Source organism: Panthera leo, chromosome A2 (assembly GCF_018350215.1).
Source record: "Panthera leo isolate Ple1 chromosome A2, P.leo_Ple1_pat1.1, whole genome shotgun sequence".
Taxonomy (NCBI): domain Eukaryota; kingdom Metazoa; phylum Chordata; class Mammalia; order Carnivora; family Felidae; genus Panthera; species Panthera leo.
This window is the reverse complement of record NC_056680.1, coordinates 80,620,326-80,635,460: the sequence shown is the minus strand read 5'-3', so window position 1 is coordinate 80,635,460 and position 15,135 is coordinate 80,620,326. Positions and strand designations below refer to the sequence as shown.

The following is a 15,135-nucleotide window of genomic DNA, read 5'->3' as shown; positions in this document are numbered from 1 at the left end:
AATCTACTTTTTGTTAACTTAAATCCCTCATATCTGTTGTTATGGGGAATCTCCTGTCAGTAGTTTACATTTAAATCTTGAAAAGCAATTTGTTTTTTAAATAATATAACCCAGTTGTAGTGATATACCTTATTTCCCCCCTTTTTGAGGGATGATTATGAGAGTTTATCAGTTTTAGCTCAGACTTTCCAGCTTCAGTTAGGAATGCTGAGAAGATATGAAATTAGGGAAACTTAATCTGATGCTAACCAAACTAAAAGACAAACAGTGACCCATAAATGAGTGCATTTTAAAAGGAATCTTTGCAACATTCACAATGAAAGTCGTCCTGACCACTTTTGTCCACAGAGGAAATGGACCTAATGCTTTATGGCAGGGGTCTCTTACTTATTTTATTTGACTTATGAGAAACAGAGAAAGAAAAACTTCTGAAGCAGGAGTGTGTTGATGAATTTGCACTGCAACCCCAACAGATGTAATTGTTTTGGAAAATTATTACTTAGCTAACAGAGTACTTTTTCTTATTGCCTCCTTTAAAAGCTTAAATTACTATAAGATTGTAGTGGAAATAAAGTTGAATGTCTTGTCTCATACACAAAAAGACTGATATCCATTGATATCATTGAAAAGAATTGAAAAGAAACATGAGTCAGTTGAAATTCAAATGTTCCCTTTTTTATTATTGTTATTTCCCCCATTCCACCCCACCCCCCACCCCAACATACACACACAGGTTACAACTGAAAACACAAGAGTTTAGGATTCTAGTTGTGTCAGTGATCAGTGAAAACCGAAGTCCTAAAATATGATGAGGTAGCACTATGTGCAATACCACAGTGGTTATGAGCATGGGCCCTGTTGTCATTGAAGTGAATCTAGTTTGCAACACTAGTGCTATTGGGAACTTGAGCAAGTAAAATTGGGATTACAATAATAACTTATAAAGTTGATATGTAGATTAGAAGAGATAACCTAATTAAGCTGTTTTGCTCTCAGCAAATGCTCAATTAATGGTAAATACTATTTACAAACTACATGTGTAGTACACTACACTTTTCTGATATTGGGTAAGCTGACGAGATAGAGCTCTTGGCAGAAGGAGTTCATAATGTTCTAATGACCCATACCCTTGACAAGAATTACTGTGAATGGAGTAAGGAAAAGGCACTGCTGTTTAAATAAAATATGCCAAGGAGTAAAGACAGGGTTCTAGGAGCAATGCTGCCCTTTCAATCATTTTCCAAATAGCCCTTGGTACTTTTGATTTCTTTGCATTAATAAACTCGTTTAAATTTATTACAGGCTCTATTCTTGTCAAGGTCGCATCTTCTCTTCAAGCTCGTTTAGAGTTATCAGGGAAAGAGGTTGACGTGAACTCAGAAGTCCATGTTCAAGAAATGGCTGAAGCTCATAAAGATGACGGTGTAATAATTACTGGTAAGGGTGCTGCGTTTTGCTATGTAAGGTGAATAGTCATCTGTACATGAGTAGAAATATGGTATACATAACTGCAGTTTTAGTCTTTTATTCCTTTACACGGTCACATTTTGGTGTTTTGACACTCTTTTCTTCCAACTGCTTATCGGTAGCACAATGCAGACATTTAATTTGAACTACTCACTAACCTGTCATTGGATAAAAGCCATTTAAAATATTTTTCTATCTTCAAGAGATATTTGCACACTCATATTCACAGCAGCGCTATCACAGTAGCCAAAAGGTGAAAGCAACCTAAATGTCTATTGGTAGATGAATGGTTAAGTGAAGTGTGGCTTATATAGACAATGGAATATTATTTAGCCTTGAAAAGGAAGGAAATCCTGTCACATGCTACATGCATAAGCCTTGAAGACATTATGCTAAGTAAAATAAACTGGTCACAAAAAGACACATACTGTATGATTCCTCTTATATGTGATATCTATAGTACTCAAGTTCATAGAAACAGAAGGTAGGGGAAGGGGAAAATGGGGACTTCTTCCATGAGTATAGAGTTTGAATTTTGCAAGAAAAAGTTCTGAGGATCTGTTTCACAACAGTGTGAATATACTTAACACTACTGAACTGTAAACTTAAAAATGATTGAGATGGTAACTTTTATGTTATGCATTTTTTTACCACAATTAAAAAAAATTTTTTAAACCATTAATTTTTTTTTTTTTTTTTTTGCTGGTAAAGCTGCTTTCTAACTGTTGGCCTTAAAAATCATCTAAATACATAGAATGCAAGATTTAAGGTTACCTTTATATGTTTGCAATAAACACACATTTGGTTTGGTATTAGGCACATTGTAAACTTGCTCTTTTAATATAACAATTTCTTAGTCCCAGAAATGTGAATGGCTTTTGCACGTTTTTTTAAATTACCTTCGGCTGCATTGATGGCTGATACTACTTTTTAAAATATTTATTGTATACATGTACATAATAAATACATGTAAACGATAAAAAAAAAAAAAAGAATTAATGCTGGTAAAGTTTTCCTTAAAATCTTACCAGAACGGCATTGGAAAAATGTGTGTGGCAGTGGTGGTGGTGGCAGTCGTGGCAGTGGAGTGTCTTCATGAGATCAGGTTTCAGTTTTAAATACAAGCATACCTCAGAGATACTGTGTTCCAGACCACTGCAATAAAGCAATTCAAATGAATATTTTTGGTTTCCCAGTGCATATAAAAGCTATGTTTATACTATACTGCAGTCTGTTAAGTGTGCAATAGCGTTATGTCTAAAAAACAATGCAGGTACCTTAATTAAAAATGTTTTATTGCTGAAAAATGGTAATCATCATCTGAGCTTTCAATGAGTCATATAATCTTCTTGCCTTGATGTCAATGGCTGCTGCTGACTGTAAGGGTAGTGGTTGCTGAAGGTTGAAGGTCGAGGTGGCTGTGGCAATTTCTTTAAAAGATGACAGGGAAGTTTGCAACATTGATTCTTCCTTTTACAAATGATATCTCTGTACCATGCAATGCTGTTTGGTAGCATTTTACGCACAGTGGACCTTCTTTCAAAATTAGAATCTATCCTCTCCACCTCTGCTGCTACTTTATCAACTGAGTTTATGGAATATTCTAAATATTCTAAATTCTTTGTTGTCATTCCAACAGTCTTCACAGTGTCTTCACCAGGAATAGATCCATCTCAAAAAACCACTTTATTTGTTCATCCATAAAAAGTACCTTTTGATACATTCAAATTTTATCTTGAGATTGCAGCAATTCAGTCACATCCTCGGGCTGTACTTCTAGTTCTTTTCCTCTTTCCACCACATTTGCAGTTACTTCCTACACTGAAGACTTGACCCTCTCAAAGCCGTCCATGAGGGATGGAATCAACTTTTTCCAAATTCCTACTAATGTTGAAATTTTAACCTCTTCCCATGAATCATGAATGTTCTTAATGGCATCTAGAATGAGTCCTTTTCAGAAGGTTTTCAATTGACTTTGCCCAGATCCATCGGAGGAATCGCTGTCTATGACAGCTATAGCTTTATGAAATGTATTTCTTCAATAATAAGAATAGAAAGTTGAAATTGCTCTTTGATCCGTAAGCTGCAGAATGGATGTTGTGTTAGCAGGCATGAGAACATTAATCCCATTATACCTTTCCATCAGAGCTCTTGAGTGACTGACCACTGCATTGTTAATGAACAGTCATATTTTGGAAAGAATCTTTTTTTCTGAAAATAGGCCTCAACAGTGGACTTAAAGTACTTAGTAAGTCATGTTGTAAACAGATGTACTATCATCCAGGCTTTGTTGTTCCATTGATTGAGCACAGGCAGAATAGATTTAGCCTAGTATTTTTAAGGTTTTTTTAAAACTTTTATTTATTTATTTGAGAGAGACAGAGACAGAGAAGGGCAGAGAGAGCGGGAGAGAGAGAATCCCAAGCAGGCTTCATGCTGCCACCACAGAGCCTGATGCGGGGCTCGAACCCTGAAACCGCGAGATCATGACCTGAGCCAAAACCAAAAGTCAGACAGACATTCAACCGACTGAGCCACCCAGACGCCCCTTGCATAATTTTTAAGGTCCCTAGGATTTTCAGAATGGTAAATGAGCATTGGCTTCAACTTAAAGTCAGCAGCAGCCTTAGCCTGTACCGAGAGGGTCAGTCTGTCCTTTGAAGTTTTGAAGCCAGGCGTTGACTTCTCTTCTCTAGCTATGAAACTCCTAAGTAGCATTTTCCTCCTATATAGCGCTGTTTGTATACATTGAAAATCTGTTGTTTTTAGTGTAGCTACCTTCATTAATGATCTTAGCTAGATCTTCTGGATAATTTGCTGCAGCTTCTACGTTAGCACTTTTATGTTATCGAGCACTGTTATGTTATGTTACGTTACGTTACGTTACGTTACGTTACTGCTTCTTTCCTTAAACCTTATGAACTAACCTCTGCTAGCTTCAAACCTTTTTCTTGCAGCTTTCTCACCTAAACCTTCATAGATTTAAAGAGTGTTAGGCCCCTGCTCTGGATTAGGCTTTGGCTTAAGGGAATATTGTGGCTGGTTTGATCCTCTATCCAGACTGCAAAAACTATCTTCACGTCAGCAGTAAGGCTGTTTCACTTTCTTATCATTCGTGTCTTCACTAGAGTCACACTTTTAATTTTCCTCCAAGAACCTTACTTTGCATTCACAATCTGGCTAACCATTTGGCACAAGAGGCCAAGCTTTCAGCCTATCTTGGCTTTGGACAAGGCTCCCTCACTAAGCTTTATCATTTCTAGCTTTTGATTTCAAGTGAGAGATGTGTGACTCTTCATTCACTTGAATACTTGCAGGCTAGTGTAGGGTTGTTAACTGGGCTGATGTTGTTGGCACAATATTGTTGTGTCTCAGCAACTATGGAGGTGTGAGGAGAGCGAGAGACGGGGGACTGACCAGTCCGTGGGGTAGTCAGAACATACACATTTATCAATTAAGTTTGCAGTCTTACACGGGTGCCATCTGTGGTGCTTCAAAGCAGTCACAGTAGTTACATCAAAGATCACTGATCGTAGATCACCCACCGTAACAAATGTAAAAATAATGAAAAAGTTTAAAATATTGTGACAATTGCCAAAATGTGACAGACAAAGTAGCAAATGGTAAAGGGGCCAGTAGACTTGCTCAGTGCAGGGTTACCACAGACCTTCAATTTGTAAAAAAATACAATGTCTACAAAGCACAATAAAGCAAAGTACAATAAAGCAAGGTATGCCTTTATTGGTTTTCTATGTCATAAAATTAAACAATCTGTTAAAAATCATAGAATCTTAACAAAAAGCATAACAAGAATAAAAATAAGACCTGTACACCCACCCTCAGATCTAACTCAGTGCCTAATGGCCAGACTCTTAGTGACATAGTAAAAGTTTGATGAAAATTTAACTGTATTTAATGTAGTAAGAATCAACTTCTTATGATCCAATCTCTTGAGTTTAATAAGGAGACAATAGAGTTAACTTTTTTGGCCCCAGTAGTCTAAAGCAATAATATAAATTTGTTTAATAATGTTCTGCATGATAGCATAATCACATTATTTTACGTATATTAATGTTTAAATTACAAATTAAAGTTACTTTGTCATTTTCTATTGTTACTCATAGAATCATGAAATTTAGATTTCATTTTAATTCAGTTTTACAACCCTATTCTCAACACTTTAGCCATTAAAAAAGACCTCATTAAATTATTTAGGAACACTTACTAGTCCTGTCACTGGATAAAATCACTATCTGCAGACCTGATCTCTTTTTTCTTGCCCATTTCTATTCCACTAAACCAGTACCACCTCAAGCATAATATATTTTAAAACAAATGTTCCCTTCCCTTGCCTATCTCCTCCTCCTCCTATCTTCTGTGTTTTCCTTTATTTGGTAAGTCATTCACTCAACAAACTTTTGAGTCAGGCACTGCTAGAAACTAGGAATGAACGATAATAGAGTATGGTCTCTCTGTCATGTGGGAAGCTTACATCCTAGTAAGGCAAGACAAATCAGTGAACACAATGAAGTGGAATAAATGTTGTAGTAAAGATATGTATATGGTACAGTGAAAGCATGTATGTGACCTATCTAAATTAGACTACCATTGTGAGTTTGAAGAGGTGAGAGAAGCACAATATAGCTAGAATATAGAGAGTAGGGGGAATGTGGCATAAAAGAAGGCTAGAGACTTTGGAAGGGGTCAGATCATATAGGGCTGATTTGGATTTTAAACTAAGTGCATGCAAAGGCCCAAAAGGTTTCATCTGGGTTTACACAATCAAATCTATGCATTAAAAAGTTCGCTGAGTGGGGAGCACCTGGATGGCTCGGTCAGTTAAGCGTCTGACTTCAGCTCGGGTCATGATCTCGTGGTCCGTGGGTTCAAGCCCTGTGTCAGGCTCTGTGCTGACAGCTTGGAGCCTGGAGCTGCTTCAGATTCTGTGTCTCCCTCTCTCTCTGCCCCTCCCCTGCTTGCTCTCTGTCTCGCTGTCTGTCTCTCAAAAAAATAAACATTAGGGGCGCCTGGGTGGCTCAGTCGGTTAAGCGGCCGACTTCAGCTCAGGTCATGATCTCGCGGTCCGTGAGTTCGAGCCCCGCGTCAGGCTCTGTGCTGACCGCTCAGAGCCTGGAGCCTGTTTCGGATTCTGTGTCTCCCTCTCTCTGACCCTCCCCCGTTCATGCTTTGTCTCTCTCTGTCTCAAAAATAAAAACGTTAAAAAAAAAAAATTAAAAAAAAAAATTAAATAAACATTAAAAAAACTTTTTTTAAAAAGTTCACTGAGTGGTGCCTGAGTGGCTCAAGTTGGTTAAGTGTCCAACTCTTGGTTTTGGCTCAGGTCATGATCTCACATAGTTCATGAGTTTAGGCCCCACACTGGAACTCTCTCTCTCTCTCAAGATAAATAAATAAACTTAAAAAAAAAGTTCACTGAATGTTGGGGCGCCTAGGTAGCTCTGTCAGTTAAGTGTCTGACTTCGACTCAGTTCATGATCTCACAGTTTATGGATTCAAGACCCACATCAGGCTCTGTGCCGACAGCTCGGAGCCTGGCATCTGCTTCGGATTCTGTGTCTCTGTCTCTCTCTGCCCCTCCCCAGCGCTCTCTCTCTCTCTCTCTCTCTCTCAAAAATAAATAAACATTAAAAAAAAATTTTTTTTTAAAGTTCACTGAATGTTGAGTGGAGAAAGATTGGAAAGGACAATGGTGAATGAAGAAAAAGCTAACTAGCAGGCTACTGCAGTAATTCGGAAGAGCTCTTTCTGTGGCCTGGACTCCATAGTAATCTCTCTTAAACTCAACAGAAAAATAAATAAGGCTTCAACAAATTTTGCTTGAAGAAATAGATAAATGGATGCTATGAAGAAGATACATGCTTACCCCATTGGTATTTATGAAGCTCCTCAGCCTATTCTTTTTGTGTGTAATTTTTTATTATGTCTTGTACTCTAGCCCCTCCTTCCTAAACCAGAAAGGCCTACATTGCAGAACAAAGTTTATTTCCTGCTCACAACACAAGAATCTAGGTACTGATCAGCAGAATTTCTTTGTAGAGTCCCACATGACCTACTACAAGCCCCAGATGTATCTCTAGATTGTCTCTGATAGTAGGTTAAATCCATTAGAGTAATTGTGCAGAGAGACCTCACATAGAGACAGGGCAGTCCCTTTTGGAGAGAGCCGTATGAACAAGTGACTGAGTTTACAGAAACTTTCATGTTTCATTTTGATTCTAAAACTGTTTGGTGCCCAGAAGGCCACAGACCTTATTTATCAGATGGATGGAATAATTTAAGAGGCCTAGAAAATCAGGGCAGATTGCTTTTTTTGTGGAGATTTCCAATCTGAAACCCAGTTTTGGAAATAATGAGCAGTTTTATATGTGAGTTGTTATTATAGGCAGCTGAGCTCAGCTCATCTGGGCCTTCCTTACAGAGCCTATGAGGCATAGAAACAGAAATACCCTCACTGCTAAGAGGTCTGGATTGTATCTGTAGCATGACTTCTGCATGATTTCTGCAAGAAGCATGCCAGTAAAAATTAGTCCCTAGGGCTCAGGCTTCCCACAGGGTCTGATGTGTCAGCCTTGTAATTTTGATTTCCTGCTTCATGATTTCCCTTGCTGTTGCTGTCACTAATAACTGTACATTGCACAATTCTTAAAATGACTTACAAGTATTATATGCTATTCTGAGGTCAAAAGAAAGCTCAGGCTGAAACATTTACCTACTTTAAAAGCTGTGTGCAGCATGTATTCTTTGGAGTGCATTTTTTAATCCTTTTAAGATCCTTGGTTCCAAGTTTTGTGCTCTACCCATATATAGCAAATTCAACAGGTGGTGAATGGCTTAGGTAAGATATTTCTTGTAAGAAATTGACTTCTCCATTAGCTTTTGGCCTTGGTTCATCAACTTAGATATAAAACCTCACTGTGGTATATAATAACATTCTCTGAGCCCAAAACTGCATGTGGTACAAAGTCTTTCTATCTTAAAAGCCCCAGTTTAGATGTTTAGAGAGTATTAGAGATAAAGCGTGTTGCCAGCCAAATGATGCGTGTCCTCATCTGCTTAGTATAGAAGGTGATACTACTGGGTTAATTTTATTTTAGTAAAACTAGAAATGTAAAGCATATAAAAAATAAGTTCATTTGGGATCCGGCCACCAAGCCAAAATAGAATTCTCAGCTTGTTTTCAGGCCAGAGAGTTATACATTGAATGGTATTGTGATTTATAATGGAAAACTGATTCATGAGTTGGAAAAGAAGTTGAAATGGGACTAAGCCCACAGAATGCCACTTTTAGATCTAGAGACAGTGCTTTACCTCCAAATGGGGGGAAAAAATCTAGTGTTTTATTATGACTCATAGAAATAATTCTTTTTTTTAGAATACTCTGAAGTTTGAGTTTTCTCCAAGCTTATAACACATGGATTTATCAGTCATGTAGATGTGTTTTAGGATGACATGGAAGAAATTCAGAAAGAGAATGAAGAATGCTATAGACTTATGGCTGTCTGCTTAAAAATACTTTAACAGGGGGGCACCTGGGTGGCTCAGTCAGTTAAGCGAATGTCCAACTTTGGTTCAGGTCACGATGGCATGGTTCATGGGTTTGAGCCCCACATTGGGCTCTGTGCTGACAGCTCAGAGCCTGGAACCTGCTTCGAGTTCTGGGTCTCCCTCTCTCTGCCCCTCCCCCACTCACGCTCTGTCTCTCTGTCTCTTTCTGACTCTCTCAAAAATGAATAAACATTTTTAAAAAATACTTTTAACAGGGAGTTAATGTAGAAAAACTGCCTTCAGATTTTTTGTGCTTTTAAAGTTTATTTATTTATTTTGAGAGTGAAATAGAGCAGAAGCAGGTGAGGGGCACAGAGACAGAATCCCAGGTAGGCTCCATGTCATCAGTGCAGAGCCCAGCTTTGGGCTCGAACTCACAAGCCATGAGATCATGACCTGAGCCAAGATCAAGAGTAGGACACCTAACCGACTGAGCCACCCAGGTGCCCCAGATTGTGCTTTTAATGTGTTTTTGTTTCCCCATCATTTTGTTAAAGTTCTGGGAATGTCATAGATAATTAGACATGAACTTTATTTGTTAATGTTTACCAAAAAAGACCAAGTTTTGTTTCTTTTCATATGCAAACTTTATGTGTAAGACTAGATAGTAAATATGTTAGACTTTGCAGGCTACATACGGTTTCTGTTGCATAGTCTTTTTATTTTTAATATAACCCCTTAAAAATGTAAAAGTCATTCTTAGCTATTAGGCCATAAAAACAGGCCTCAGGCCAGATTTGGCCCATGGGCTATAATTTGCTTACCCCTAACCTAGAGATCAAAGTGCAGGTCCCAGTCTTAGAGCATGTGAATTCTGTTTGTAATGCCTGGGGATTTTTGTTTGTTTTTGTATTTGTATTTATTTTGGTCATTTAAGAAATACTGAATCACAGTCAAATCTTACCCCGAATGTACTCTTCCCAGTAATGAAGAAAAATGATTTGTGTCCATAAAAGTGTGATTGCATAAGATTTAAGAAACAGTGCAACCATAGAAGATATACAATGGCAAATAAAAACACAAAAACATTCAGTATCACTAGCCATTAGTGAAGTGCAAATTAAAACCAGAATGAGATATTACCTCTTAGAATACATAAAATAAAAAATACTGCTAATATTAAATGCTGGCAAGGATGTGGAGAGATTGGATCTCTCTTACATTGCTGTTAAGAGTGTAAAATGATATATCCACTCTAAAATTCAGTCTTGCAGTTTGTTAAAAAACTAAACATGAAACTACTGTATGATCCAGCAATTATACTCCTGGGCATTTGTCTTGAAGAAATGAAACTTAGAGTTCACATAAAAACCTGTACACAAAAAGTATAGCTTTATTTGTGATACCCCAAAATTGGAAATCATGAAAATATCTATCAGTAAATTGTTATACAAACTGTAGTATGTCTGTGCAATGAATACAATTCAACAGTAAAAAGGAATTTTTATTGATACACACAACTTGGATAGACCTTGAGGGCAGCATGCTGAGTGAAAAAAGCCAGTCTCAAAATGTTACACACTGTATGATTCCATTATTATAATATTTTTGGAATGACAAAATTATAGAAATGGAGAATAGACAAGTGGTTGCTAAAGGTTAGGGAAGAGACAGGATAGACTATAAAGATGTCACAAGAGACTTATTTTGTGGTGATACAACAGTTTTATATCTTGATTATATTGACGGTTATAAATCTGTACATGTGATAAAATGTCATATCAGTGTACACAAAAATGTAAAAAAGTGAGTGCATGCAAAAAATGGTGAAACCTGAGTAAGGTCTGTAGTCTAATTAATTGTACTTCGCCAACCAATTACTTGGTTTTGATAATGCACTATAGTTACATCACCATTGGGAGAACTGGGTTAATGGGTGCATAGGACCTCTGTGTACTATTTTTGCAACTTGATTCTTGCAAGTCTTTATTATTTCAAAATAAGATGTTAGAGAGCATAGTAAAGGGAATGGGGGGGGGGGGGGTAGATGGGGAGAGGGAGAAAGAGAAGAAAGAAACAAGGAAGGCTTCCAGGCAAGAGGTGGAGTAAAACGGACTCATTTTATCCTTTTATCTAAAACAACAATAATAAAATTTTGTAAATAAGAAAAATCAATGAATAAACACTTTCTAAGACATGATACATCAAGCAATGAAAGAAAGTGATCACTGAGAGAGGCAAAACAAACAAAATGAGCCCTGCTTACTGTCTTGAAAAAGTCTCCAGTCTGTAGTACAGAGAGAGAGAGGAACCCATTGTGGAGCCCAGCAGAATCTCTGATTTGAGGAGACCATGATGAGGGTCCACACAGACCAAGACAGTGAGAGTTCATAGGACGAAGTACCAGAGGAAAGACGGCCTTGTGTTCACACTGGTCCAAGAATAATGCCTGTGCCACCTGCCAGACTGGAAAAAATTGTAATTCATGGGACACTGGGTAGAGCACGTAGTTGTTAGAAACAATTATCCCTAGAATGAACATCTCCCCAGAACTGCCTAACAAATCATAAAAGCAAGAGATGAAATGCTTAAACTGTTTCCAAGTAACTGCATCTCTGAACCAAGCTCAAGATTTATAGGAATACAAAATCAACTAGCACCCAAAAAAATAAAATTTACAATGTCTAGCATCCAAGCAAAGATTAACAGACATGCAAAAAGGCAAGAAAACATGATCCATAATAAAGGGAATGTCAGTTGAAACCCACCCAGAACAGATACGGATGTCAGAATTAACAGAGAAGGAAAATAAGTTATCAAAACTGCATTCCACATATTAGAATATAGAATAAAGTTAAGACATGGAAGATGTAAAAAAGACCAAAATTGGATTTCTAGAAATGGAAACTACAATGTCTGAGATGAAGAATACAGTGGATGGGATTAAACATAAAAAATTTGAAGAACAATGAGCCTTTTTGAGAATACTTTTTGGGCAAAACTGTCTACTTGCTCGAAGTCTAGAGGTCTGTTGACTTTGTTATTATTCCAGGTAATTGAGAGAAAATGTAATGATGGAAACCATTAAAACTAGTTTAAAAATGGGGCCAGATCATGACCTGAGCCAAAGTCGGCTCAGTCAGTTAAGCAGCTGACTTTGGCTCAGGTCATGATCTCCTGGTTCGTGGGTTCGAGCCTGCATCGGGCTCTGTGTTGACAGGTCAGAGCCTAGAGCCTGCTTTGGATTCTGTGTCTCACTCCTTCTCTGCTCCTTCCCTGGTCATGCTCTGTCTCTCTCCCTCTCTTAAAAACAAATATGCATTTAAAAACAATTTTTTTAAACACTAGTTCAAAAATATTTTCTTGTCGGTAATAATTTGTTAAGATGCCTGGGGCTGCATTGTTGTTAAGGGCAGGCTGTAAATACTTGTAGAATGTTGACAACATTGAAATATTTGGTTATAGAATTGTATATGGCTAGAGGTTTTATTTGTGAAATATATGCAGTAAAAATAATAAAATTTCAGAGTATTTTCATGTTGTTTCATAAGTTTATGATTTACTTTCCTAGCCAGTTGGTAAACTTTTTGAGCATATTAGTATGTCTTTGTACATCTTCTGAATATAAAGATGTAAACTACTTTAGCATGGTGCTTCCCATAATGGGTGGTCAGTAGTGTTTATAATGTAAAAGAGGGAATCTTCCAGCTATGAATCATTGAAGTTAAATATGCTAATAAGGCAGCACCAGAATTATCCTTCTGAATCGAATGTAAATAAAGTCTGTCATAGGGTTGGGAAAGGGAGGTGGAGGTCAGGAACAGGGGAGGGGAAGGGAGAAGCTCACCTTAGTGAAGAAGCTTTTTAAGCCTAATTTTAAACAAGAGAATTAAATTCTGCAAATTACTACTTAGAGCCCTATCTTTATCCACAGAGAGTGCTGATTAGATCAGGTGTATTTTGGGTTAAATAATGACTAATGCTTCTCAACTAAGTATTTGGGGGGAAATAAAAGAACTTGGAGATTCATATATTTGGGTAGATTTGGACAGGGAGGATTTAGAGAGCAAACGCTGTAGTTTAAAAACGTCCTTAGAAGAAACTCTTCCCCCCGTTTAGTTAATGGAAGCCAAACTACATAGGGATAGGGTAGTCATTTCCCTTTTTTTGGCCAATAAAACACTGATTATCATTGGCAAGGGGAATTAAATAAGGAACAAGTTTTCTGCAACCACAAATTCCAGTGTGTGTTGCAAGATTTTTGTAGGAAGGAATTTATAAACTTTACAAATTAGAATGGAGTCTCCACAGATTCAGGCCAGAGTATGAAAAGCTTTCAATAAATTACTTATAGGCAAGATAGAGAAAGCTATTTTCAAGCAACCCAAGTGGAATTGTATAAATATAAACTGTCTTGTTTTTTGAGTATTGTCTCTAGCCTAAAATTGCTGTGTGTTCATTTTGTTAGTAGCAGTAGCACTGTGTGCAGTATGAGGGCTAAGGGCAGGCTGCCCCAGGAAAGGCCACTTTGGCATAAAGATGATCTCAAGTTATAAGTAATCAAAACCCAGTAGATGCAGTAAAAGCTGTCTGCCTCTCCCTCAACTGCATAAATTTACTTTGGAAAGGAAAGCCTGTGCCAGCAAGAGAGCTATTAACAGAGACTCCCCTTTACCTAAGAAACTTACCTGCATAACGGGGCAACTTTTGTTTTTCAAAGCATCTCCTTTCACTTTCCTGCTAATGAGCTGCTCCCCTTTGTATCTTCAGGCCCCACCCCTTTCCTTAGCTCATATAAGCTTCAAGTTGCCTCACTGTCTTCGGAATTTCATGTGTGTGGGGATTCTCCATATGCACACATACTAAATTTGATTTTCTCCTGTAGATGTCTCATGTCAATTTGATTCTAAGTCCAGTTAAAAGGACCATAAGGCAGAGGAAGGCCTTTCTCCCCGACAGTAGCCTCTTCTACTGTTGCAAAAGAAAATGAGTAGATTGGCTTCTCTTTCCATAAGCAAGAAAAGCGTAACTGGGGAGGTGACACATAAAATATTAAGGAAAAGATCTTAGGTATTTGGGAAAACCTTACTATCATTTACTATTGATGCCAAAGAGTGTAAGAAAATAATAAACTTAGAGCAACCAATGTTCAAGATTTCCAATTCTTTCCTCTATATTTATTTGAATTACTAGGAAAAAAATTATGTATTATAGAAAACCTATTGCGTGCAGGTACCTCAAAATCCTGACCTACCAAATGCAGCACAGGCACAAAAAGAAGAACATTAAAATTGACATAGCTGAACTCCTTAATGACAAGTTGGAGGAAAAACAGAAGCTTCTGTGAAAAAACAAAATTCAGCCAGGTAAATTTGAAGACCTAATTGGCTTTATTAAACAATTAATGATTTGGGCAGCACCTCACCTAGCAAGTAGAGGGGCACACCGAGGTGTTGTACAAAATGGAAGGTTTTTCCAGAAGGAGGATGGGACCAAGAAAGTTGTTAGCAAAAGAAAAGGATTATTCCAGGCTAGGCCCTTTCTAGGGGGGAAAAAGGGGGTCTTCCCATGCAAAGGACCTCATCATTCTCTGGGGAATGAAGAGGTCCCATGTGGCAGAGTCTTGTTGCCACTGACTAAAAATTCCTGACTGACCAGCGAAGACTACGTTTCTGTGGGAGTTTGAAACTGCAATTAGATTATGTATTAAGCATCTGTTTGGGAACTTGTCTAAGAGACACCATTTGGGCCTGTGATGTTTTGTTTTGTTTTGTTTTGTTTTGTTTTGTTTTGTTTTTAACACATCTAACACAGGGATTTACCAATTGGAATGAGATTTTAATCAGTTTAATGAGAAGTAGAGTCATGATGATACTGAAATCTAGCAAGAGAGGGTACCTGGGTGGCTCAGTCAGTTAAGTGTCCGACTCTTTGATTTCAGCTCAGGTCATGATCTCATGGGTTCCCAGGACCAAGCCCTGCGTCAGACTGTGTGCTGAGTGTGGAGCCTGCTTGGGATTCCCTGCCCTGCACCGCCGCCCCCCCCCCCCCCCCCCCCCCCCCCCCCCGCCCACACACACACACACATTAAGGGGCGCCTGGTGGCTCAGTCAGTTAAGCGTTCCATCTTCAGCTCAGGTCATGATCTTGCAGTTCATGGAT

At 38.0% G+C, this 15,135-nt stretch overlaps 1 protein-coding gene across 3 annotated transcripts in view; it reads left to right on the top strand.

Annotated features, from left to right (window-relative positions):
- FAM185A (family with sequence similarity 185 member A) overlaps positions 1–15,135 on the top strand; it is a 90,355-nt gene that overhangs the window by 55,925 nt on the left and 19,295 nt on the right. For 2 of the 3 annotated variants that reach the window (XM_042916201.1, XM_042916193.1), the window contains exon 7: positions 1,303–1,437. In XM_042916201.1, the coding sequence (XP_042772135.1) occupies positions 1,303–1,437 (135 nt within the window). Of the gene's footprint in view, positions 1–1,302; positions 1,438–14,205; positions 14,340–15,135 lie in introns of all 3 variants that reach the window. The other variant, XR_006196569.1, reaches the window with a different exon arrangement.